Source organism: Notolepis coatsorum (genome assembly GCF_963971535.1).
Source record: "Notolepis coatsorum genome assembly, chromosome: 18".
NCBI classification, from domain to species: domain Eukaryota; kingdom Metazoa; phylum Chordata; class Actinopteri; order Aulopiformes; family Paralepididae; genus Notolepis; species Notolepis coatsorum.
In genome coordinates, this window is record NC_140182.1 from 39,639,189 (window position 1) to 39,664,968 (window position 25,780).

Sequence of the window (25,780 nt, forward strand, 5' to 3'; positions counted from 1 at the left end):
AATTGTGAGTGTTAACGTTGACATGAAAAGAAAAAAGTAAAATTTATTTTTTATTTTTTTATTTTTTTTATTATCATGTAATCTTTGGCGGGCCGGTCAGAATCATCGGGCCGCCAGTTGAATAGCCCTGTTCTAACCTGTCTCGGCGGCTGTAGCGTGGCTGGGGGCCTGGCTGGGCTGTCTGTCTACCTGGACTCGACGCAGAGCTGACCGGGGGGTTGATAGCAGTGGACGTGGCCGGCCTGGGTGGGGAGCTTACTGCCGATGCATCTTCAGCAACGTTAGAGTCAGTCTACCTTTGCTGCCTGCTGGAACAATGATGTTCTTTTTCGTAGCTTTGCCGTCTCCTGTTCGGCTTTCGCTCTCATCTTGTTTTTCTGAGCACTGCTTGGGTATTTGCGCTTCATTTTTACCGGCGCTTCCTGCTGTGTTTTGAACGCTGCCCAGCCTGCCAATGAACATTAGTTATCAGCCGGCTAGCCCTATCGCAGGTGAGCAAATAATTACAACATAGCAGGGAGGGGGGGGGCCCCGCCCTCTGCGCAAGATGCATCCAGCTGCAGCCCCGCAGAATCATACTGGGCTCCTCCCACTGCCACACTGCGCCCTGTTCCCGCGCGTTACGAAACTGCGGGGGGTGCGGGGGCCTCCGCTACGCCACTGTACGGCACGTGTTATAGGGGTCAATGAGTCTAATAACACCTGCTGTATAAACCAGCTGCTCCCTGAGCTCTTGCCTGGTGCACTTCATGGCGAAGGAGCGTCTCCTCAGCAGCAAGGGAACATTTGTAGGCCGGTTGACTCTTCTCATCGATTCTATTTTCATTTCAGGAATCAACAGCAATGATCAAATGGCGCTTTTCCAAATCCTGGCTGCGATCCTTCACCTCGGCAACGTGGAGATGAAAGATCGAACGGCAGATGGTAGCAGCATCTCGGTAAGAACCGACTTCCAACTCCAGGCAGTCAGAAGTTTTAAAATAAGTACTTCTTGCCGAATGTTGCTGCTGTTGTTGTTTTTCTCTTTGCCTAGAATATTGTTCTAGTGTCAGGGTTACCGTTGGAATTCATTGACGTGTCTCCAGCTAGACAACAGCCACCTGACGGTGTTCAGTGAGTTGATGGGGGTTCCCTACGAGAACATGGCCCACTGGTTGTGTCACAGGAAGCTGAAGACGACCTCGGAGACGTACGTGAAGCCCATCTCCAAGCTGAGTGCCGTCAACGGGCGGGACGCCCTGGCCAAACATATCTACGCAAAGCTCTTCGACTGGATCGTCGACCACATCAACAGGACCTTGAGGTCTGCCACCAAGCAGCACTCCTTCATCGGCGTGCTCGACATTTACGGGTGAGTTTGTGTGTTTTTCTACTAAGGCTTCACAGAGGTGTCTCTATTGTGTCTCTACTGGGCCTTGGTTGGTACTTTAATTCGTCTGTCTTAATTTATTCTCCCCCAGGTTTGAAACGTTTGACATCAACAGCTTTGAGCAGTTCTGCATAAATTACGCCAATGAGAAGCTCCAGCAGCAGTTCAACCTGGTTGGTCTCTTTTCTCCGCTGTTAAAAGAACATAATTTTGTCAAAGCAGAAGTATAGATTGGTGTCAACTCTACAAACTCTGAACTCTGTTGCCTAGACTCAATTTATACCTACAGTACCTACTGCTTTCACTGTCTAGTGTCTACAACTGCCCTACACTCTAATCGTAACTACCTACCTCAAACTATAGTCTACCCATATAGCTCTGTATGATCGCATGTACAATAATGCTGTACCATATATATATATTTATTAAGGCTGTCAAAGTCAAAGCGGTATTAACGCATTAATGCACAATTCTATTAACGCCACTATTTTTTTAAACTCACAATTAACTTTTTAGAATTTCTTTTGTTTTTCTTATTTTTTGTTTTTCTTACTTTTTGACAATTTTTACTAGACTTCACTTATTATTGATACTCTCATTGATACTATGTTTGTTTCTGACTCAAAGTGTGTGTGTGTGTGTGTGTGAGAGGGGCGGGGGGTGAGTCCTCAGCCCTTGTGTGGGTGAATGTAACAAGTTCCTAATGTTTTCTTTCCCCTATTATTTCATGCACACTTTATTCATTGTTTTAAATAATTATTTTTAGGGCTGTCAGTTTATCACGTTAATTAGATTAATTAATTACACAGCTAATTATCTCGTTATGAAAATTAACTCAAAATTAATAAAAAATAATAATAATAAATTCATTCCATAAGAATGTAGAATACACATACAGACTTCTTTTTTAATATGGTCTATTTGCATGTTCTTGGTATCTGATAGGGACATCTATGGATCTCAGGGAATGTATTCCCAGTGTCAGAAATACTGTGTCTGTTACTAGGCTTAAGTAAATTGTAATGAACCAAATGAGAATATCAATTCAATCATTTTTTTCTTTGACTGTGAATAACACCATGCTAAAATTGACCAGACCTGAAAAATCGAAGAAAATGAATAAATGGAAGATGATTAAACAGAAGGTTTTGTAGATGCAGTACTGAATTCTGCCATCCGGACACATGCCATTTGAAATATGATTATAGAATATCAGGCCTAAAATGGTTATGTGATTAAAATGCGATAAATTAGATTAATTAATTACAAATCCTGTAATTAATTAGATACATTTTTGTAATCGCCTGACAGCACTAATTATTTTCTTTTACGTTATTTTGTGCAACACTCTGTTTTGAATTTGATGCAAATTTGCAATGCATGAGGGGCATCCTTTTGTGTTAAATGGCTGCATAAAGCAAGCATTTGTTGACTCATGTTGATAAGAGTATTAAAACTTGGAACTTGAAAAAGATCTGTTTAAGGTAGATACAAAAAAAAGAAAAAATTTGATTAATTGCGAGTTAACTATGGACAATCATGCGATTAATCAGATTAAATATTTTAATCGATTGACAGCACTAATATTTATCTGTCTCTAATACCTGCATATAACCCTTGTTACTGTACATATCTGTAGATACTATATCTATATCTGTACATATATCCCTTACTTACTCTTACTAGTTTTACCGCTGGCCAGTATGACTACCAGTGTCTATACCTGTACCACTGTACATAATAATACTACAACAAATACTATAATGGAAATTCATTTGAATCTAATCTAAATAATCTAACAATTGCTCCCTCCAGCACGTGTTCAAACTGGAGCAAGAGGAGTACATGAAGGAGCAGATCTCCTGGACTCTGATAGACTTCTCCGACAACCAGCCCTGCATCAACCTGATCGAGGCCAGGCTGGGGGTGCTGGACCTTCTGGACGAGGAGTGCAAAGTAACACATTTCCACCCGACTCTGGTCCATCACACTTTTCTGTGCACAAACAGGAGGATGTGAGTCAGGCTTACCCACGAGTCAACCCTCTTCTCCCTTCCTCAGATGCCCAAGGGCTCGGATGACTCATGGGCCCAGAAACTGTACAACACCCTCCTGAAGCAGAACACACACTTTGATAAACCTAGGATGTCCAACAGAGCTTTCATCATCCACCACTTTGCAGACAAGGTACTCGCCACACAGGAGAAGGGGGGGGGGGGGGGGGGGGGGGCAGCTCTATAATTATGTTTTGCGAACACAGAGCAGTTAGTGTGTGGAAATCGTAATTACTCAGTTCATTCCCCCTAGCCACACAAGTCAATTGACCTATCTTAAGACCCCGAGATGGGTCAATTTGTTCTGTTATGTCAGTTTCGTGCCCATAGCGAAATACTGCAAATGTCTGATTATCCCACCCGTAGGAGCAGTACTAATGGGTTTAGCTTCAGACCTGGACGATAAGAATCTCCTCTGGCCTCCTGATAGAAGACTGTGTGACCCGGCCCTTTGTCCGCAGGTGGAGTACCAGTGTGACGCCTTCCTGGAGAAGAACAAGGACACCGTCAACGGAGAGCAGATCAATGTGCTGAAACAGAGCAAGGTGGCCTAGTTGTTGTCGTTGTTATTATTATTATCATTATTGTTGTTGTAGTTGACCTAGCTCAAACCCTGCCTTCTTTTCTTGATCCTCCAATCACAACTGTTGCTTCCCTCAGACAAACTTAGTTTGAAGTTTGTCCGAAGGAAGCAACAGTTATGATTGGAGGATCAAGAAAAGAGGGCGGGGGTTGAAGCCCCTTATTATTATTAGTTATACTAGTAGTAGTAATAATAATAATTTCTTACATTTATATAGCGTCTTTCATTTTATTCTATTATTCGCGTCCAGTGATTCTGTTTTCTAATTCCTCTTTCTTACACATTCTTTGTGAAGGTCAGATTCATAGTTTTCTTTTTGAAGGCAGTTTGATGTCATAATTTCCATGCTGATCTGGGCTGACTCTGCAATTTGTTGTGTGTTCTAACTCTTGAGGGCAGCACACACCCAGGGAGCTGTGGTAACAGGGCTGTCCTACAGGAAACATTTAGTTCCCCTCTGAAGGATTTCTGATGGAAAACACCGCCCCCCGATGGTCAAGTGAGGAAGTCCCATTGTCGTGTTACTGAAATGTCTTCCGTCTTCTGTTGTTATTGTTTAGTTTGACTTCCTGCTGAAGCTGTTCCAGGAGGATGAGAAAGCTGCAGGTCCTGGCAGCGGTCACTCCAAGCCAGCGAGGCCCGGCCCGGCCCAGAGGGAACACAAGAAGACCGTTGGACTGCAGGTGCGCTGCACTGTGGTGTATGTAAATTAACTTAAAGGAACACGCCAACATTTTGGGAAATTAGCGTATTGTCTTCTCCAGAGAGAGACACGAAGATGGATACCAGTTTTCTCTCTGTGCGTTCAGTAGAAAGCTATCTGGCTGCACGTTAGCCTAGCTTAGCACAATGAATGGAAGCGGACATGGCCGGTTAGCCTAGGCATTGTCCAACTAACACCTCTCCCGAAGGCTAACCGGCAATGTCCGCTTCCATTCATTGTGCTAAACTAGACTAACGTGCAGCCAGATGGCTTTCTACTGAACGCACAGAGAGGAAACTGGTATCTATCTTCTTGTCTCTCTCTGGAGAAGACGGTAAGCTAATTTCCCAAAATGTTGGCGTGTTCCTTTAAATGCTGTACTTAAAGAACCAGTTCAGAAAAAGCTCATTGTGGGCGGCTAGGTGGTGTAGTGGGCAAGGCGCTCGCCACCAATGCAGGAGACGCTGGGTTCGAGCCCAGCTCTCCGCATTGCTATCAGCTTGGCTGGTCGTTCATACTAACACAATTGGCAGTGTTAGGGGTGGGAAAGCTGATGGGTGGGGATCGGACGTTGTGGACAGCGACTCCTACAGGTCGGTTGGTGCGCCTGCGCAGCAGAATCAGGAAGCGACGGGGGCGGCGTGTCCCTCCCACGCAGACCCCCGCTGCTGAGAGATCGCGCTGTGCAGGTGAAAAGATGCGACGGCTGCTTCCTCGAGTACCGGAGGGGACACGTGATGTAAGGCTTCGTCCACATTGCAGCCGGCTTGTGGGAGGCATGGCCTAACAGCGTTCGAGATAGGGGAGGGTAGAATTGGACGATACGAAATTGGGATGGGAGAAAAATAGAAAATGGGAGAAAAAGTAGAAAAAATTATAAATAAAAAAAAAGCTCATTGTGGAATGTTTATCATTAACATTGGCTAACCTGTGCTAGCAGGTGATAAATAAATTCTCACAGTTGCTGTGGATATTTTTGAACCACAAAAAGTAACATATATTGTAGCATGCTACTTTCATTACTTGTTTGTGGACTAGCTAGCTGATATATTTTACAACTACTGAACTCTGACTGACTGATGGGCCAATCATGGTGACAGTAGATTATGTCATCTCTTCAGGGAAGCACATTGATATCTTAAATGGGGTGATTCTGTTGATATCCAGGGGGAGAGGTTTGAACGCCCCAAGCAATGAAATACAAGAATGTCATATCAAATTTGTACTTTAACTTTTGATACTGAAGTACATTCATTATCAAATACTTCAGTACTTTTATTTAAGTAGAATTTTGAATTGAGGACTTTTACTTTTACCAGAGTAAAAAAATAATCTGGGTTAAGGAACTGTAGTTCTTGATGTCTTGTAATGTCTTGTTGACTTTATTGAAAGTATTTACTTTATTTGTTTGTTTATTTAGTTTAGCTCTGCTTTTCTATCCATCCTTGGTGGTTGTACTTTGTACTTGGGTCTTAGAAATGTCAGTCTATTATTATTATTATTATTATTATTATTATTATTATTATTATTATTATTATCATTTTCATAAATCCCATCAACTATTCCCTCCACTCAGTTCCGACAGTCGCTACACTTGCTGATGGAGACTCTGAACGCCACAACCCCCCACTACGTACGCTGCATCAAGCCCAACGACCTGAAATCCCCGTTCACGTGAGCAGGATGATTTCACTCCTTTTATTACACCATACCATACATAGTATAATGGTGTATTTGTCAAAGCTTGATAACGAGAGGTGTAATGGTGTCTTTGTCGAAGCTTGATAACGAGAGGTGTAATGGTGTATGTCAAAGCTTGATAACAAGAAGTGTAATGGTGTCTTTGTCAAAGCTTGATAACAAGGTGTAATGGTGTATGTCAAAGCTTGATAACAAGAAGTGTAATGGTGTATTTGTCAAAGCTTGATAACGAGAGGTGTAATGGTGTCTTTGTCAAAGCTTGGACCCAGTGAGAGCAGTACAACAGCTGCGGGCCTGTGGCATCCTGGAAACCATCCGGATCTCAGCAGCAGGCTTCCCATCCAGGTACTGTGTCTACAACACTATCTCACCCAGGGTGTCCCACATGGCATTAGCAACTTGTAAACATAAACACACAGAAAACCATGTATAGTATATAGACTTCTGTATTGATTTGATTTGTTTCATTTATTTCATCTAACCGCTCATTTGAAGAAGATTATTTTATTGTCAATGTACACAAGGCAATTTAAATTAGTCTCCTAGTTACACAAACACAGTCCTCATACTGTATCCCTCCTAGTTACACAGTCCTCATATCCCTCCTAGTTACACAGTCCTCATATCCCTCCTAGTTACACATACACAGTCCTGATATCCCTCCTAGTTACATATACAGTCCTCATATCCCTCCTAGTTACACGTACACACAGTCCTCGTATCCCTCCTAGTTACACATACACAGTCCTGATATCCCTCCTAGTTACATATACAGTCCTCATATCCCTCCTAGTTACACATACACACAGTCCTCATATCCCTCCTAGTTACACATACACAGTCCTGATATCCCTCCTAGTTACATATACAGTCCTCATATCCCTCCTAGTTACACATACACACAGTCCTCATATCCCTCCTAGTTACACATACACAGTCCTGATATCCCTCCTAGTTACATATACACAGTCCTGATATCCCTCCTAGTTACACATACAGTCCTCATATCCCTCCTAGTTACACATACACACAGTCCTCATATCCCTCCTAGTTATACATACACACAGTCCTCATATCCCTCCTAGTTACACATACACACAGTCCTCATATCCCTCCTAGTTACACATACACACAGTTCCCACGCATGTGCTTTCCGTCAGAGTGCAGCAGTTTTGGGGTTCAGTGTCTTGCTCAAGGGCACTTAGGCAGAGATAGTGGGCACCGTAGATGTAATACCAGCCACCCTTCAGTCACCAGCTCACAGCTGGAATACACCCTCATGTTTGGGGCCGGGAATCAAACCAGCTACCTTTCGGTTACTGGCCTCTTTACCTCTAGGCCATCCTGTCCCCTTTTCTAATCTGTTAATGGTGATTTGTTTTATTGCAGATGGACCTATCAAGAATTCTTTAGTCGCTACCGGGTCCTGATGAAGCAGAAGGATGTACTTTCTGATCGGAAGCAGACCTGCAAAAATGTCTTGGAAAAGTTGGTCCCGGTAGGAAAGAAGCCTATATAAATCATTACATTATGGTTACCTGTAAGAAAGAAGCCTCTATAAATCATTACATTATGGTTACCTGTAAGAAAGAAGCCTCTATAAATCATTACATTATGGTTACCTGTAAGAAAGAAGCCTCTATAAATCATTACATTATGGTTACCTGTAAGAAAGAAGCCTCTATAAATCATTACATTATGGTTACCTGTAAGAAAGAAGCCTCTATAAATCATTACATTATGGTTACCTGTAAGAAAGAAGCCTCTATAAATCATTACATTATGGTTACCTGTAAGAAAGAAGCCGCTATAAATCATTACATTATGGTTACCTGTAAGAAAGAAGCCTCTATAAATCATTACATTATGGTTACCTGTAAGAAAGAAGCCTCTATAAATCATTACATTATGGTTACCTGTAAGAAAGAAGCCTCTATAAATCATTACATTATGGTTACCTGTAGGATAGAAGCCTCTATAAATCATTACATTATGGTTACCTGTAAGAAAGAAGCATCTATAAATCATTACATTATGGTTACCTGTAGGAGAGAAGCCTCTATAAATCATTACATTATGGTTACCTGTAGGAGAGAAGCCTCTATAAATCATTACATTATGGTTACCTGTAAGAAAGAAGCCTCTACTAACATGTATAGGTTAAAACATATCAAAGACAGAAAAAAAAAAAAAATGTTTAGAACTAGATTATAGAAATCCCAAAAATTTGAGAACATCTGCTTAAATCTTAAAATAACTTTGCCAAGCTTACACATCTAGATGAAAAGGAGGTTTTTAAATACGTGTATGCAGTTCGTCCCCCGAACATGGGTGGGCAGTAATCCGCTATGAAGGTTGTTGTTCTTCCAGATCTGGTTCATGTGCAGGTCACATACTGATGTTAATGTTCCAGGGCATTCATTGAAAAAGTCCAGCGTATTCCAGAATGTTAGCAGGTTTAAATGAATATACTAATTGAGGCATATTTTTCATTTTTATTTTATTATATTAACGGGAGAGTGGCTAGGCCACGGGTGACATTCTATCAAGGTAGAATTAAAAGTTTTAGATCCTATGGCAATTTGCATAGGAAAGTTAAGGATAAATGGCTCATTCTGGGCTGACCGGTAAGGGAGGGTGGAGCTGTACGCGAAGGGGGTGTCAAACGAACACAGGTACCTTGTACGGCTCTTTAAGGGAGGGGGGTTCAGGGGATTATATGTATATATGTATGTTTTTAAGCTTGGCTCTCAACAGGACCTCAATAGTTGGATATATATCCATTGTGAATTTGTACTCCAGACAATTACAAACAAGTACACAACAACTTGTTTAGATTATGGCTAGTTTGAATATAATGATTTGGAATACCGGGGGACTAAACAAACAACATAAACGTAAAAGCGTGCTTACACTGATGAAAAACAAACAGGTTGATGTGGCTCTTTTAAGCAAAACGCACCTTTTAGTGGATGACAAAATAATACTAGCGGACAACATATATCATAACATTAGCCACTCATCTTTTGGAACGAGATCCCGTGGAGTTGCTATAGTCGCGAAACCGAAGTTGAATATTGAATTGCAGGACGTATGGTCTGATATAGATGGTCGGATAACCATAGCTAAAATTGTATACAGAAACAGGAAAATAGCGTTGGTAGCGGCATATGCCCCAAAATCTTTACGATGCTAACTTCTACGCTACACTCACCAGAACAATGTTAAATCTTCCTTTTAATGCCATTTGGGATCCCGGGATGGATAAGTCTTAGCCCACCTTTTCCAATGATCAGAAACATGCATCTAATGCACTAAAGGATTGGTCCAAGAATACAGGTGTAAATGACCTATGGCGATTACTCAACCCAACGACCCGAGAGTACTCTTGTCGATCTACAAGACACAAGACATTCTCCAGAATAGATTATGTTTTTGCATCCCCTAGACTATTTGATAACTATGACGTGGAAATGGTTCCCAATGCACTATCAGATCACAGCTATTTAGGGCTGACCTTCGAAGCTTTTTTTTGGCAATCGAAACTTTGGGGCCGAGCTTCGATTTTAATTCGAAGCTTCGATTTACATTTTTTTAATTAATATATTTTTTTTTTTATCTTATGTTGTGTGACTTGTACAGCACTTTGGTAAACTTTGTTGTTTTTAAATGTGCTCTATAAATAAAGTGGATTGGATTAATTAATTAAGTAGCCCCTTTCGTGACTGTGACGCAGCCAACAAGGTTTCACTCGGCTGTGTGATTTAATTCAAGGTGGATCGCTGTTGTCATTTGAACAACTTCAGATTTCATGGGAACTACCAATCCCCCAAATCAAGAATGTTTAAGATGAATGAAGTAAGATTTTGATTATTTGAAATATGGCCTGTGTAGACTAAACTATGCACAGAATTATGTCAGTCTACAAGGTTCGGATTCTACATGGTCCGGCAATGTAGACCTTGTAGACTCCACTAGAGACCAATTATCAGTGAATGTTCATGCATTTTTAAGAAGGGCTACTTCCACAAAAAAACAAAGAACTCACCAAAACATCTCAGTAGCACCTTATCTAAATGTTCTATTTCATATATGGAGATTCATATTTATTTATGTATTGCATGCATTTCTACATTTTATTTCCTATTTTGTTTATTCATCCCAGTATCTTTCTTTCTTCTAATTCTACAAGGCATGTAGGTATATGTGTTTGAGGATGATGTCCTTCAAACAGGCAATAGTGATGATATAATTTGGGCAGTGCTGAGCTGGGTTACTTTCCTCTAGTGTATTTGTCCCCCGGCCCCACCCAATGGCCCCATGCACACACACACACACACACGCACACACACAAATCGAAGTAAAAAATGAAAATCGAAAAGCGAGAGACTAAACCTAACGCTCTTGTTGTTGTTAGCTTACATGCTAACGTGAATGGGATCGACCATGGCATTGCGGCTAGGCTAGCTACCATAGCAGTACAGCAGCTAGTTGAATGGATAAACGTTATTTAACATTGCAGAATGGGTACAATACAATACGGCTCAATACAAACAGTTGTTAAGGGGGGGTGCAGAGTCATCAACACAATGTACCACCAAGAGCGGAGAGTTTATGTCTCTCAAAAAGCGAGAGACTAAACCTAACGCTCTTGTTGTTAGCTTACATGCTAACGTGAATGGGATCGACCATAGCATTGCGGCTAGGCTAGCTACCATAGCAGTACAGCAGCTAGTTGAATGGATAAACGTTATTTAGATGGCACAAGCTTCGAACATAAAAAAAAAATCTACGTTCTTTTTTTTTTCTTTTTTAAACTTCGATTTTTTTTTAAATGTTCGAAGCTTGTGCCATCGAACGAAGCTTCGAAGTATTTAAGACAGCCCTACTGAGCTATTTACTCCTAAAAGGATAATTTAGTATACTGTCATCCCGAGCCCCAAGATGGCGATTTAACTCGATATTGCTGAAAAACAATGAATTCATTATACATTTCAAAGCTGAACTTATTAATTTCCTGCTGGAGAATACGGGTTCGGTACAGGACCCCAGAATATTATGGATGTCGGTAAAGGGATTTATCAAGGATTTCACTATGGTCTTTGCCTCCAAACTACGCAAGAATCGTTGTTCAAAATTGGTAGAGCTGGAAACGCTTTACTCATCGTTATTTTCCTCTTTACAATACAACTACTCGGTTCGATTGGAATCTCAAATTAATGTGTTAAAAAAAGAGATTAACGCCATTTTAAGACAACAATCTGAATTTCAAATACGTAGCACAAGACAACATTATTACTTTCATGGCTCTAAACCAAGTCACCTACTAGCTATGAAGATACGAGCCAACGCAAGATTTGCAGATATCCCTACTATTAAGGTCCAACAAGGACTTGTCACAGACCCCAAAAGAATTAACGAGACATTCAAAGAGTTTTACTCCAACTTGTACAAATCAGAAATGGCTTTTGATCAAAACAAAATGGATATATATCTTAATCAAATTAACTATCAGAGGAAGACACTAAACAGTTAGAAACACCTATCACACTAGATGAACTTAGGGAGGCTATATCTGAAATGCAAATTGGTAAGGCCCCTGGAAGGGATGGTATCCCACCAGAATTGTACCTCTCATGCTGGGATGTAATTGGACCCCTATTACTTAATATGATTTTATACTCAATCAAGGAGGGGAATTTCCATAAGATCGACAATATTGCACTCATATCTGTCCTCCTTAAAAAAGACAAAGACCCCACAGATTGTGGTAGTTATAGACCCTTGAGCCTCCTCGGAACCGATATCAAGCTGTATTCCAAGGTACTAGCCATCAGACTTCAAAAGCATATGACATCTTTAGTTCATCCTGATCAGACTGGCTTCATAAGAGGCCGCCTGATCACGGATAATATAAGACGGTTACTACATGTGCTAGACGCCAGCAAGGATGCCATTCCACCTATAGCGATGTTGTCCTTGGATGCGATGAAAGCCGTTGATAGGTTGGAATGGTCTTATTTATGGGCAGTACTTGAAAGGATGGGGTTAGGAAACGGATTCATTGATATGATAAAAGTATTATACAAAGACCCATCGGCCATGATTATAACAGGTAAAATTACCTCCGAAATCTTTCCTGTATCGCGCTCCTCCAGACAGGGTTGCCCTCTTAGTCCCGGACTATTCGCTTTATCATTAGAGCCTTTAGCACAGTATATAAGACCATCCCAATCCATAGAACCAATCGCAATTAAGGGCACACAACATCATATTAGTTTATATGCGGACGACGTAATATTGTTCATGCAAAACCCTACCACCTCACTGCCTCATCTTCTCAAGTTGATTGATTTTGGCAATCTATCGGGATTTAGGATAAATTGGCCAAAGTCGGCCTTCCTCCCACTTAATGCCCCTGCAAAGGATATATTCCTTCCAGAAAAAATACCAATGGTAAAACACTTTAGATGTCTAGGAGTTGAAATATTCCCTACTATATGCCAAACGGTGAAGTATAATTACACAAAACTCCAAGATAAGATCAAAAATGACTTTGACAGGTGGTCTAAACTTAAAAACTCAGTACAGGCCCGAGTATCAATAGTTAAGATGGATGTTTTACCTAGAATCAACTTCATTAGCTCAATGTTACCGTTACCCCCCCCTGATGGTTACTGGAAAAAATTCTACTCCACCGCATATACATTTTTTTGGAACAACAAACCTCCATGAATAAAAAGATCCACCGCACAGAGAAACAAAGCCGACGGAGGTTTAGCATTTCCAGACTTCTACCACTATTTTAAAGCGTACTCTTTAAGACCACTGATGACCTGGTTTGACTCCCAAGCATCTGTATCCTGGAGAAACTTAGAAGAAAATATAGTGGCACCACATAGACTGCAGGACATAGTATACACCATATTATCAATTAAGCAATGCAAATTGAAATTTGGCCCTCTTATTACACATGTGATTCGGATATGGCGTGAAACACAGAAAAAAATATATTCTAACCAACATAAATGGCATAGCCATTCTCCCCTATTCAATAACAATGCACTCCTTATTGGAAAACGATCAGATATCCCAAATGCGAAAAACAGGGCATACATACATTGGGAGATGTCTTCAACAAACGGGGTTTCTGTAGCTATCAAGAAATACGTAACAAATTTAACCTCACCAGTTCCACATTTTATTTCTACGCACAGTTATTGGAATGTTTGAAGGCTCATGGAGTCCCATTAAAGATACCAATTGAGCACCACAGATATCACAAATTCTTCTATGAAAGAGAGACATTGAGAGGCTTTGTATCTGACTTTTATCATCACTTACTAACGTCTTCGTATGGAATCCTTCCCCTAGACTCAGTCTGGAGGAGTGTTACGACCCTGGCTCAAGGCACGCAACCTATGTGCAAAACCGACACCAAAACCCTGTGCTCTAACTCAAAATGCTACTATAGCAAGGAACTATTAATGTAAATGTAAACTAATGTACTAATGTAAACCCAACGGACACGGACTGGAAGAATGTGACAGCTCTCCCTCTAAGCACCGACTCTGCATGTGTGTTACTAGGGCTGGCTTTAAAGCTCCCAGCAGGTAACCAATCAGCACTAATTGGCTAATTGGCAGCCCTCACCTGCATGCCCCGTGACACAGGAGTAATCAGGCCTGCCTGCACAGTGACACAGGAGTGATCAGCTCCTGGTACATAACACCTCCCCCACCAAACTGGTTGCCCCAGAGGCAACCACCACACAACAACCCATAAACAAAAACAAAAAAAACAACTGTGACCCATTAGTTGTCAGGGCCACTACCACAACAGCGATAGCGGGTCGGCCCCTGTCGAACACGACCACCAACCGTGTTGTATGCTCCCTTTCAACAGGCCCCTCCACCGATACCGATCTGTCAAAAATAGACTGCAAACCAAAATCAACCTGAGAACTGCGCTCAACAGAACAGAACACAGCACAACAAAAACCATAGATCACTGATACCACCACCGCGCCCATATCCATCCCACCTGGGACTGGCAGTTCAGGATACTGCAAACCGTGAACATCCAGAGTAGGATGTACCGCCTCAGGTACAGCCCCAGCGTACCGGGAACATGGCAGTACGACAGTCACAAAAACGTCTGGAACACCATCTAAAATGGCGTCACCCAAAATAACATTGTCCTGATCAAAATCAAAATGGCTGCCACTCAACAGACCAGGTCGCGAAGGCGGCTCCTGCTCCACAGGACACAGGTAACTAGGTTGACCATCACACCTAGTGCATGGCAGAGAATCAGTGTGGACATGTGGATCAATGTCAGAATCATCAACTGACATACTGGGACCATCCCTGCCCACAAGTGAAACATTAGGGACAATAGAGCTACTGTGGGAAGGCTGGCAGCCTAAGTCAGGCTTAGTAGCCTCTCCAACTAGAACGGTGTCACATGAAACAACAGCACCTCTCATAGCATCCTTCCCACACTCCAATTCGTTCGTGGCCTCAGCCACCGTACAGACTGGGAAGACCTTGAGACACTGCGCTGCCATATCATCTCCTGTCACATGCTTCTCCGGCACGCATGTCAACTCTGGTTTCACCACCGGGCCTAACACAAAGCCACAATCAAGAGAATCATTATGCAGAGGTACATCCACAGTGTGCTTTCCAAAATTCTCAACAGGTACACATTTTAATTCAACAAAGAATGTGTCACTAAGTGTAATGTCCCAAGTCGAAGTATCAACAACATCACTTTTGTCCTTTGACATTTCCTGTGCCACAGCACACACAGGGAACACTCCTGGATGTTTCTGTGCCAGCTCATTAGGGACCTCAGAAACCACAGGAATGGGAGTTACAACCGGAGTAGCCAACACTTTGTCACCAGCCAAATCATTCCCTAGAATGAAGGAGACCCCCTTTATGGGAATGTGAGAACATACCCCCACAACAACATTGCCTGATACTAAGGGAGAATTGAGCATGACCTCATGCAAAGGTGCATCCACAAATCCACCCCCAAAGCCCCGAACAACGACACCGGAATGCAAAGAAGAGTTTTCTGAAAACGGCAAAACCCCCTCCAGAATGAGGGACTGAAAAGCACCGGTATCTCTCCAAATTGTTATAGCCTGTTTGGACTCTAGTGCATTAATCAGGGAAACAAACCCATCCATCATAAACCTTGAGGAACCCTCAAGCTCTTTGTCCACACTTTTGATACTTCCCCCATCACCATCTAACGTTGGCATAGGCGTTCTGCATATGGTTTCTACCAGAGCCACGGTTCTGACATTTTTCTGCTCAAGCACCGAGCACCCAGCAACGATATGACCAGGTTCTTTACAGTAGAAACAGATAATCCCTTCTGGGAATGCACCAGCAGAACCACCCCGCCTAGGAGGTGAAGTTAACTGACCAGCAGACACAGGTTTTGGGAAACGGCCCCCCTGAACAGGACGCCTATCCCCGGACTCAACACGGTAGTCCTCCAAAAACACGGACTTGTGTGTCAACACAAACTCATCAGCGAAGACAGCGGCGTCGCCTATCTTCGATACCTTACGCTCATTTAGATGTGTGGAAACGGTATCAGGAACACATCTTTTAAACTCCTCTAGGAGAATCAACTGCCTAAGCTGCTCTCTTGACTCTGCCTTCTGAGAAGTGCACCACCTGTCAAACAGGTTCCCCTTCTCCCTTCCAAATTCAACATAAGACTGCCCCTCCGACCTGCGATAACCTCTAAAACGCTGACGATAGGCCTTGGGGACCAACTCATAAGCCCTCAATATGGAAGCTTTAACAAGCTCATAATCAGCGCTTTGTTCAAGGGACAGAGCAGTGTAGGCTTCTTGTGCCCTACCAACTAAAACACATTGCAGCAGCAGTGTCCAGGCGGTATCAGGCCACTTCAATGTGGTTGCCACCCGTTCAAAAAGGGGAAAATATCTTTCCACGTCTTTCTCAAAAAATGGAGGCACCATCCTAATATTCCTGCCTACATCAAAACCGGAACGTGACTGGATGCAGAGCACCCGCCTGCAAGGCAGCATACTTATATTCAAGCTCCTTCTGTGCACGCTCGTGCTCCAGCAACAGTTGTTTCTCCTTAAACTCACGCTCATGCTCACGCTCCTCTTTCCTCTCTCTCTCCTTAAGCTCACGCTCCTCTTTACTCTCTCTCTCCTTAAGCTCACGCTCCTCTCTCCTCTCCTCACGCTCTCGCTCTAGCTGCCTTTCCTTAAACTCCAACTCCCTAATCCTCCACTCACCCTCTACACCAGGTAATAGCGGAGACGCGCCAGACGAAGGAGGCTCCTCCACCCTCTCCTCAAGCACCTGCTCTCTAATGAGTAACACCCTTAAAGCACTCAAGGCAGTCGGCTTCAAACGTTTATCACCTGCAGTAAGCTCTACCCTGTAGTGTACAGCAAGTTCTAGAAGTTGTTCTTTGGAAAACTTCTCCAACATGTCATGAGACGGGCGATCAACAAAGTCCTTGATGGAAGCCATCGTCACTGTACCAGCCACCACAAGCTACACACTCTACCTCACAGTCACGAAGAACCACTAACGAACCACGAAGAACCACCAAAGACCCACTGAAGACTAGGGTTGGGCATCGTTTGGATTTGAACGATTCCGGTTCCGATTCCGATTCTCCATATCGATTCCTGTTCTAAACGATTCTCGATTCCGATTCTTTGAGGTGCAGGTCAAAACAGGTCACAGCTTATTTCGAAGGAGATTTTTAATTTTTTTTTTATTTCAAAAAGAAAATCATACTATTCACATTTTCAGTTGAAAAAAAAGTAAAAAAAGTAAAAAAAAAATCGAAATTTAGAATCGAAATTCAAATATGTTACTTCCGGTTCCAGAACCGGAAGTTAGGAACCGGTTCCTATTAGAACCGGTTTTCGGTGCCCAACCCTACTGAAGACCCCCTGAAGAACCACGAAGAACCATGAAGAACTACTGAAGAATGCTAAATGCCAATAATAACAACCAGAAGGGAACGCGGTGGAAATGTGAGCTCTACGGAGCGCACCTTTCTAGGTCGCAAAAAAAAAAAAAAAAACACACACACACCCACCCTAAATAGACGTGTCATACACACAGGGTGTTAGGTGCTACCAGGTATGCTCACCAAACACTCAAAACAAACAAAATAAATCCAACAAACAAATTCAAACAGGTACGCCTTCTAACCTGATATGACTACATATGCTTCTACATCTAAACTGCAGTCAAAACCGGCCCACCACATGTCTACCCTAAGAAACACTAAATCAAGCCCTACCACACTACCTGTGTTTTCTGGCCGCCCTAATCTACCTACCCTTAAACTAATGCCCTGTAGACCTAACCATCTTCAACCACACCTGCTACCAGTCAAAGATCATACTTGACCATCCACCCGTCCAGTACATGATACAGTACCAGACAAGCAGATGGTGCTAATCCCTTCCCTGACTGCCCCAGGAGTACGTGGTGCACAGGAAGCTAACCAACAACCAGAAAATAATGTCCCTATCTACATGTGGTGCCCACTAAACTATATATTTTAACAGCATAAGTAGTCACATCAAATTACAAACAAATACGGCATACTCACCTGTTTGATGAAATGGCTCAAGCCCCCACGTTACACCATATGTAACGAACACCACCCAAACCATAATACCATGACACCCCGTGTCACACAAAAAAAACCACCAAACAAATTTCTAGGGGTAAATATCCCGGACGAGCGCCCAACTGTTACGACCCTGGCTCAAGGCACGCAACCTATGTGCAAAACCGACACCAAAACCCCGTGCTCTAACTCAAAATGCTACTATAGCAAGGAACTATTAATGTAAATGTAAACTAATGTACTAATGTAAACCCAACGGACACGGACTGGAAGAATGTGACAGCTCTCCCTCTAAGCACCGACTCTGCATGTGTGTTACTAGGGCTGGCTTTAAAGCTCCCAGCAGGTAACCAATCAGCACTAATTGGCTAATTGGCAGCCCTCACCTGCATGCCCAGTGACACAGGAGTAATCAGGCCTGCCTGCACAGTGACACAGGAGTGATCAGCTCCTGGTACATAACAAGGAGGGATATACCAGACTTGGAAGTAGATTTTGATTGGCAAGAAGTCTGGGCAAACGTTCGAATTGCGTCACGCAACCCGGATCATCAACAAATTAATCTTAACTATATTCATAGGACATACCTGACTCCTATAAGATTGAACAGAATGGGACTTAGACAAGATTCTCTATGTTCCTTATGTACAAACGGTGATGATGGTACATTTATGCATATGTATTGGGATTGCCCACCTGTTAAGATATTCTGGGAAGAAGTGACCCTGCAATTATCAGAATTTTTATTTCTGAACATACCTGTACAGCCCTCTGTATTGCTGTTGAATGATGTTTCTCAGTTTTCAGCCCCTATACAGCTAAAGAGACTAGTTTTGTCCGGTCTCACAGCTGCTAAAAAGCTGATGGCATCACGATGGATTCAATCGGATAAAATGTGACGGAAGGTATGGGTTCTTACCTATCTCGATGTGATTTATCTAGAGATATCTACAGCAAGAATTTTAGGTGTCAGTGAAACCAGCATTGCAATCTGGTTAGAAGTGGTGGAGAGAAGCGGTCAGGTGGCGTAGCGGAGATTGCGTTCGTCACCAACCCCGGAGCGGCTGGATTCGCCTGTTCGAATCCAGCTCACAGCTCCGGGGTTGTCACCAGCTTGGCTGGCCGTTCACACTAATACAATTGGCAGTATTAGAGGGTGGGAGAAGCTGGCGGGTGGGTCCGGGTCGTTGTAAACAGCGACTCCTACAGTTCGGTCGGGGCGCCTGCTAAGCGCGGATAGGATCTAAGTGGGATAGTGTGATCCTTCCACACGCTACGCCCTCTCAGTGAGAGTCCGCGCTGCCAGGTGAAAAGAAGCGGTTGGTTGGCTAGACGTGTGTCGGAGGAAGCACGTGATAGCCTCCACTCTCCCAGACCGACTGTGGGGGGTAAGTGCACAGCGACCAGGAAGGGGATTGGGAATTGGCATAACGACTAACATTGGGATGGGAGAAAATCGGAGGAAAAAGGAGGGGGAAAAAGATAAAAAAAAAAAAAAAAAAAGTGGTGGAGAGAATAAAGGCTAGCATATGAATTGTAATTCCTGGTTAGAAATGAATGAAAATGGATGGATTATCCAAGGGGGGGTCCTGGGGGGGGGGGGGGGGGGGGAAGAAGAGCGAGTAAGAGCATATACATTGGATTGGATTGCAAGTATTAGGTATATATCTCGTAAACTATTTTTATATTGAATCAAATGGAATGTATAATCCTGTGATTTACTGTGGATATTTACTGTTAATGCTTGTGTATCTAATTTTATGTCATGTTTAAAAAAAAAAAAGCAAATCATTACATTATGGTTACCTGTAGGAGAGGAGCCTCTATAAATCATTACATTATGGTTACCTGTAAGAAAGAAGCCTCTATAAATCATTACATTATCGTTACCTGTAGGACTGGTAGGAAAGAAGCCTCTATAAACCATTACATTATGGTTACTTACAAGGAAGGTTGAGCGCTATGGAGAAACTATAATAATCGGATATAACAATATATCATCAATATGCTTAGGTATAGAAATATATGTTGAATAATCATGTTGAAGTGTGACATCAGACTGAAACTTACATTTTCAAACAACATTCTCAAACACTTCAGAAATGTAATACAAATGGAAGATATTCCAGCCCTTCTACTCTGGGGCTGTGGAGAGCATCCTGACTGGGAACATCACTGCCTGGTTTGGCAACTGCACTGCCCAGGACAGGAAGGCTCTACAGAGTGCACAGCAGAGCGTACTACGGGTATTGCACTACCACCCCTGCAGGACTTATACAACAGGAGGTGCAAATCCAGAGCCTGCAGAATAATAAAGGACCCTCACCACCCCAACAATAGCCTGTTCAAGCTGCTGCGGTCAGGCAAGCGCCTCCGCATACATGCTGCAGGAACAGAGAGACTCAGACTCAGCTTCTTCCCCCAGGCCATCAGAACACTGAACACTGATCTCGCCGCACACATGAACACACACACACACACACACACACACACACACACACACACACACACACACACACACACACACACTCCAGGTCACTTTAAAAAACAACTGTTTTTGTATAGTATAGTTATATAGTATAACTGTATATTGTATAGTAGTGTATATAGGACTCATTACCTTTTAATTCGTAAGCTTAGCATTGTATTTTATCTTAGTACTTTTTATCATTTTATTATATTTGTATTTTTTGCACAATCAAGGCGGGCATGGCCACCTTCATTTGACTAATAAATCTCTTGAATCTTGAATATTTTGCCTTTTCATTTATAATTAAGACAAAAAAATCGTATCATGATAAATACACAACATAAATTATATGATCACACTGACTGGTCGTCAGATGATAAATATTTATATATTGCTGAGCTCTGCTTGAAAGTACAAACGGAACTAAATATGCCGACGCATTTTAATTAGTGCTGTCAGGCGATTACATTTTTTTATCTAATTAATTACAGGATTTGTAATTAATTAATCTAATTCATCGCATTTTAATCGCATAACCATTTTATGCCTGATATTCTATATTTTATAATCATATTTCAAATTGCATGTGTCCGGATGGCAGAATTCAGTACTATATCTACAAAACCTTCTGTTTAATCATCTTCCATCTATTAATTTTGCTTAGATTTTTCAGGTCTGGTCAATTTGAGCATAGTGTTATTCACAGTCAAAGATAAAAAAAAAAAAATTATTGATATTCTCATTTGGTTCATTACAATTTACTCAAGCCTAGTAACAGACACAGTATTTCTGACACTGGGAATACATTCCCTGAGATCCATAGATGTCCCTAGAATCAGATACCAAGAACATGCAAATGGACCATATAAAAAAAAAAGTCTGTAAATGTGTATTCTAAGGGCGGCTAGGTGGTGTAGTGGACAAGGCGCTCGCCATCAACGCTGGAGACGCTGGGTTCGAATCCAGCTCTCGGCGTTGCTATCAGCTTGGCTGGTTGTTCATACTAACACAATTGGCAGTGTTAGGGGTGAGAAAGCCGTGGGTGGGTCCTGGGCGTTGTGGACAGCGACCCCAACAGTTCGGTCGGGGCGCCTGCACAGCGAGGGTAGGATCTGGAGGGAGGTAGTGTGACCTTCCACACGTTACACTCTCCCAGTGAGAATCTGCGCTGCCAGGCTGGCTGCCGGCTGGCTGCACATGCGTCGGAGGAAAGCATGTGACAGTCTCCGGCCTCCGGGACCAACAGTAGGGGGGAGTGCGCAACAACCAGGAAGGGGGTTGGGAATTGGCATAACGACTAACAGTGGGATGGGAGAAAAATCGGAAAAAGGAGGGGGGGAAAAGATAATAAAAAAAAAAAAAAAAAAAATGTATTCTACGTTCTTATGGAATGAATGAGATTTAAAAAGAAAAGTTATTTAAAAAAATAAAAAATGTTTAATTAATTGAGTTAATTTTCATATCGCGATCATTTGCTGTGTAATTAATTAATCTAATTAACGCGATAAACTGACAGCCTTAATTTGAATCTTTTCATTCTCAGGACCAGGACAAGTATCAGTTTGGCAAAACCAAGATCTTCTTCCGGGCCGGCCAGGTGGCGTACCTGGAGAAGCTGCGGTCCGATAAGCTGCGCGCGGCGTGCGTCCGCATCCAGAAGACCATCCGCTGCTGGCTGGCCCGCAAGAAATACCTGAGGCTGAGGGAGGCGGCCCTTACGGTCCAGAAATACACACGCGGCTACCAGGCCAGACGGTGAGTAGTGGAGAGTCAGTCTAGACACACACACACACGTGGCTACCAGGCCAGACGGTGAGTAGTGGAGAGTCACAGTCTAGAAATACACACATGGCTACCAGGCCAGACGGTGAGTAGTGGAGAGTCACAGTCTAGAAATACACACGTGGCTACCAGGCCAGACGGTGAGTAGCGGAGAGTCACAGTCTAGAAATACATACGTGGCTACCAGGCCAGACGGTGAGTAGTGGAGAGTCACAGTCTAGACACACACACGTGGCTACCAGGCCAGATGTAGCATCCCTGGGAGAGTGATGGATGGACTCCTTTACTGGTGTTTCATGAATGTTTATTTCAATTCACAACGTAAGAGCTGAAGTGAAATGACAGAGAAAGACAAAGAAAAGATACTCAGATATATATACATTATATACATTAGTGCCACATTCACATTGTTCCATAAGCTAACATAACACTTGACACAAATGGCTTCCAATAACAGTGACATAGCCAATACATTAAATGAATACAAATATAAAGTAAACAGCCCATATCAATAAGTAGGACAAATAGACATCCCAGTACCTTGTCCTCTTTCTCTCCAACAGGGGCTTAACCATAACCCACATGAAAGTCTTCTTTTCCAGATCTACAATCAAACAAAAAACTCTTAAAATGCTGGTACTCTGGACCTTATTAAATGTGTAGACAAGCTAACAATTTGCAATGACCAAGTTAGCTAGAAAACAACGTATTTTTACAGTAGCAGGAATAACTTTAAGTTGTCAAAACACAAACAAAAGTGAATTCAAACCAACATTAAAACCATAGAAAGTGCACAGCAGTTACCTTGTAGACCATTTCCATATAACAAAAGAATAAAGAAGATATTCACGGAGAACTCTGTTTCCTTGTAGCCGTATGTCTAACGTTCATTTGGACCGTCAAGCTGTGTGGATGCTCGCGGTATCTGCTTCCGGTTAGCTACTTCCGGTTTGGCGGTGCTTCAAAATAAAGGTTCCCCATCACACACAAACTGAATGACGCTACCTGGAGGGTCGTTTACACTCCCACCAATCAGGAGTGGTTTATATTACACTGTAAATCCGACTGATTCCATAATAAGGAATAACCTAGTTGGCCTGTAACCCCAGGTAGGGAGGCTTAGGGGGTGCTACCACTTGCCCAAAGTGGACCCCCAGACCAGTGGATGGAAGGAGTCATCTTACTTCTCCATTCTAGTTCATTACGGACTAGCCACTGCCGCTAATTCTATATGATCTCTGATTATTCGAGAGGTTAGTGAGTTAGATTTATTCTTGTGGACGCGTCTCTGAATGCGTGCGATAGCTCGAGTAGCGAGTGACCAAGAAGAAAACGTAGACAAGTGATCAACTATAGTGCTTTGCTCCTTGGTCATTGTGCTAAGTGCAAAGCACTTCTGACTTCCCTCATGTATCCCAAGACTACTTTCGAATCAGTCCAGAAGAACTCCTCAGCACCAGGAGAGCCAAATTCCTCTTTGAGCAGGACCGGTGCCACAAACCCGAGGGGGTCGTACAGGGAGGCTACTGTTGACAGGATGCCGCGGCGTGTAGGAGGCTGTTCTTTAAGGTTGACGTTGAGACAGAAGTTGTCAGACTCTGTGTCCCATTGAATCCCGAGAGCTCTTTCAAGTGGCAGCTCATCAAAGGTGAGGCGCATGCACTTTACGTTGGTTGCTCGTTCAGAGAGCAGGATACTCTCGAGGACATCTCTGTTTGACACAAACTTATGTAGACGGAGGCCACCTGTGGCACAGAGTTTGCGTGCTTCTTTGGCTAACTGAATTGCACTCGTGTTTTCACCACTTGTGACCCCGTCGTCCACGTAAAAGTCTCTCATGACGAATCGTGATCTGTGCGGGTAGGTGTGTGCCTTCTCCTTAGCTAAGTGCTTTAGTTCGTAGTTGGCACACCCTGGCGAGGAGGCCGCACCGAACAGATGCACCTTCATGCGGAACTCCCTGGGCGGTGAGTTCAGGTCTCCTTGCTTCCACCAGAGAAAGCGCAAGTAGTCTCGATCAGCTTCCTGAACGTGACATTTTTCAACATCGCACATCAGAGCAACTGGGTGCTGGCGAAAGCGGATGAGCACTCCACTCAAGTTGTTCAACATGTCGGGCCCAGAAAGGAGGTGGTCATTGAGGCTTGTTCCTTTGTAACTTGCTGAGCAGTCAAACACAATGTGAAGTTTGTCGGGTTTCTTTGCGTGAACGACGCCGTGATGGGGAATGTACCACCTTTCGCCTTCTCTCCCACCATCTTCGACTGGTTCTGCGCCCCCCTTTCCAATAACCTCTTCCATGAACTTGACGTATTTCTTCTTGTACCCTTCGTCGCGCTGCAGTTTCCTTTTAAGGTGAATCAGGGCTGAGTTCTTATTGTTGGGGAGTCTGTTTTTGAAGGGCAGGGGCATTTCGTAATGGCCTTGTTTGGTTTTCCGTATTCCTTCATCCATCCCTTTCAGAAACGTGATGTCATCTTGAGACACTGGTTTTCCGTCTTCACTGCCGTCCTTAAAGTCTGACTCTAGAATGCGGATAACATCGGCCGGTGTGGCCGGGGGTAGCTCTTTAACTGTGGTTCTGTGGCACATGCGACTGGTGCTCAACGAATCCTGGCTTTGAGCTGAGGGCCCCACGATACTCCACCCTAGATCTGTCCGTACAGCGTATGGTTCCTCATCTGCTCCGAGGATGACTTGCCTTGGAGCCATGGCTCTCGAGCAATTATAACCTATGAGAAGACCCACTTCGCAGTCTTTTAGTGTTTGAATTTCGTCTGCTATTCCTGCTAGATGACTCCATTTCTTAGCCGTCTTACAAGTGGGGATGTGTGCACGGTTTACGGGTATGCAGTCCTTAGTGTAGGCCACTGGAAGATCGACTTGAGTGGCAGAGCTATATCCTCTTACACGAAGGCCGCAGACTCTCTCACTTGTGAGAATTGTGTCCTTTCCGCTCATGGTTGTCAGCTTCAGTTTAACTGGATGCTTGTCTGCATTAAGACCGTCACTCACCTCTTGGTCGATAAATGTAGTATCGCTTTGAGTGTCGAGAAGAGCGTAGACAAGTCTCTCCATAGTTGGGTTACTTTTGGAGGAAACCCATACTGGTAGAATCATTGAAGTGCTGGATGAGCCTCCAACTGCTACACTGAGGGATCTTGCCTCAGGGTCTTGATCTGATTCTGTATCAGGTGCAGGCCTTTCTTCTCTTTGATAATTGTTATCATGGAGGGCTGTAGGATGTTTTCTCTTGCAGGTGTCACATGAGTGACGATGGCGACAGTCTTTCGCATTGTGTCCTGGCTTTAGACATCCATAGCATAGTCTCTTCTCCTTTATGAAGTTGCGTCGCTCATCCAGTGACATCTCTGTGAATCTTTCACATGCATGGAGCTGGTGTCCGTCATCTTCACACTGAATGCATGGAGCCATAGTCCTAAACTTCCGGTTCTCA

The 25,780-nt window shown here is 43.2% G+C and overlaps 1 protein-coding gene across 1 annotated transcript in view; it reads left to right on the forward strand.

Moving 5' to 3' along the window:
• LOC311245330 (unconventional myosin-Va-like) overlaps positions 1–25,780 on the forward strand; it is a gene marked incomplete at its 5' end in the record, with an annotated part of 105,397 nt that overhangs the window by 37,651 nt on the left and 41,966 nt on the right. The window contains 11 exons of the mRNA XM_084335166.1: positions 832–938; positions 1,086–1,351; positions 1,461–1,542; positions 3,185–3,325; positions 3,431–3,556; positions 3,885–3,968; positions 4,567–4,689; positions 6,286–6,383; positions 6,669–6,755; positions 7,800–7,908; positions 22,085–22,296. Coding sequence (XP_084191292.1) covers positions 832–938; positions 1,086–1,351; positions 1,461–1,542; positions 3,185–3,325; positions 3,431–3,556; positions 3,885–3,968; positions 4,567–4,689; positions 6,286–6,383; positions 6,669–6,755; positions 7,800–7,908; positions 22,085–22,296 — 1,435 coding nt within the window. The remainder of the gene's footprint in view (positions 1–831; positions 939–1,085; positions 1,352–1,460; positions 1,543–3,184; positions 3,326–3,430; positions 3,557–3,884; positions 3,969–4,566; positions 4,690–6,285; positions 6,384–6,668; positions 6,756–7,799; positions 7,909–22,084; positions 22,297–25,780) is intronic.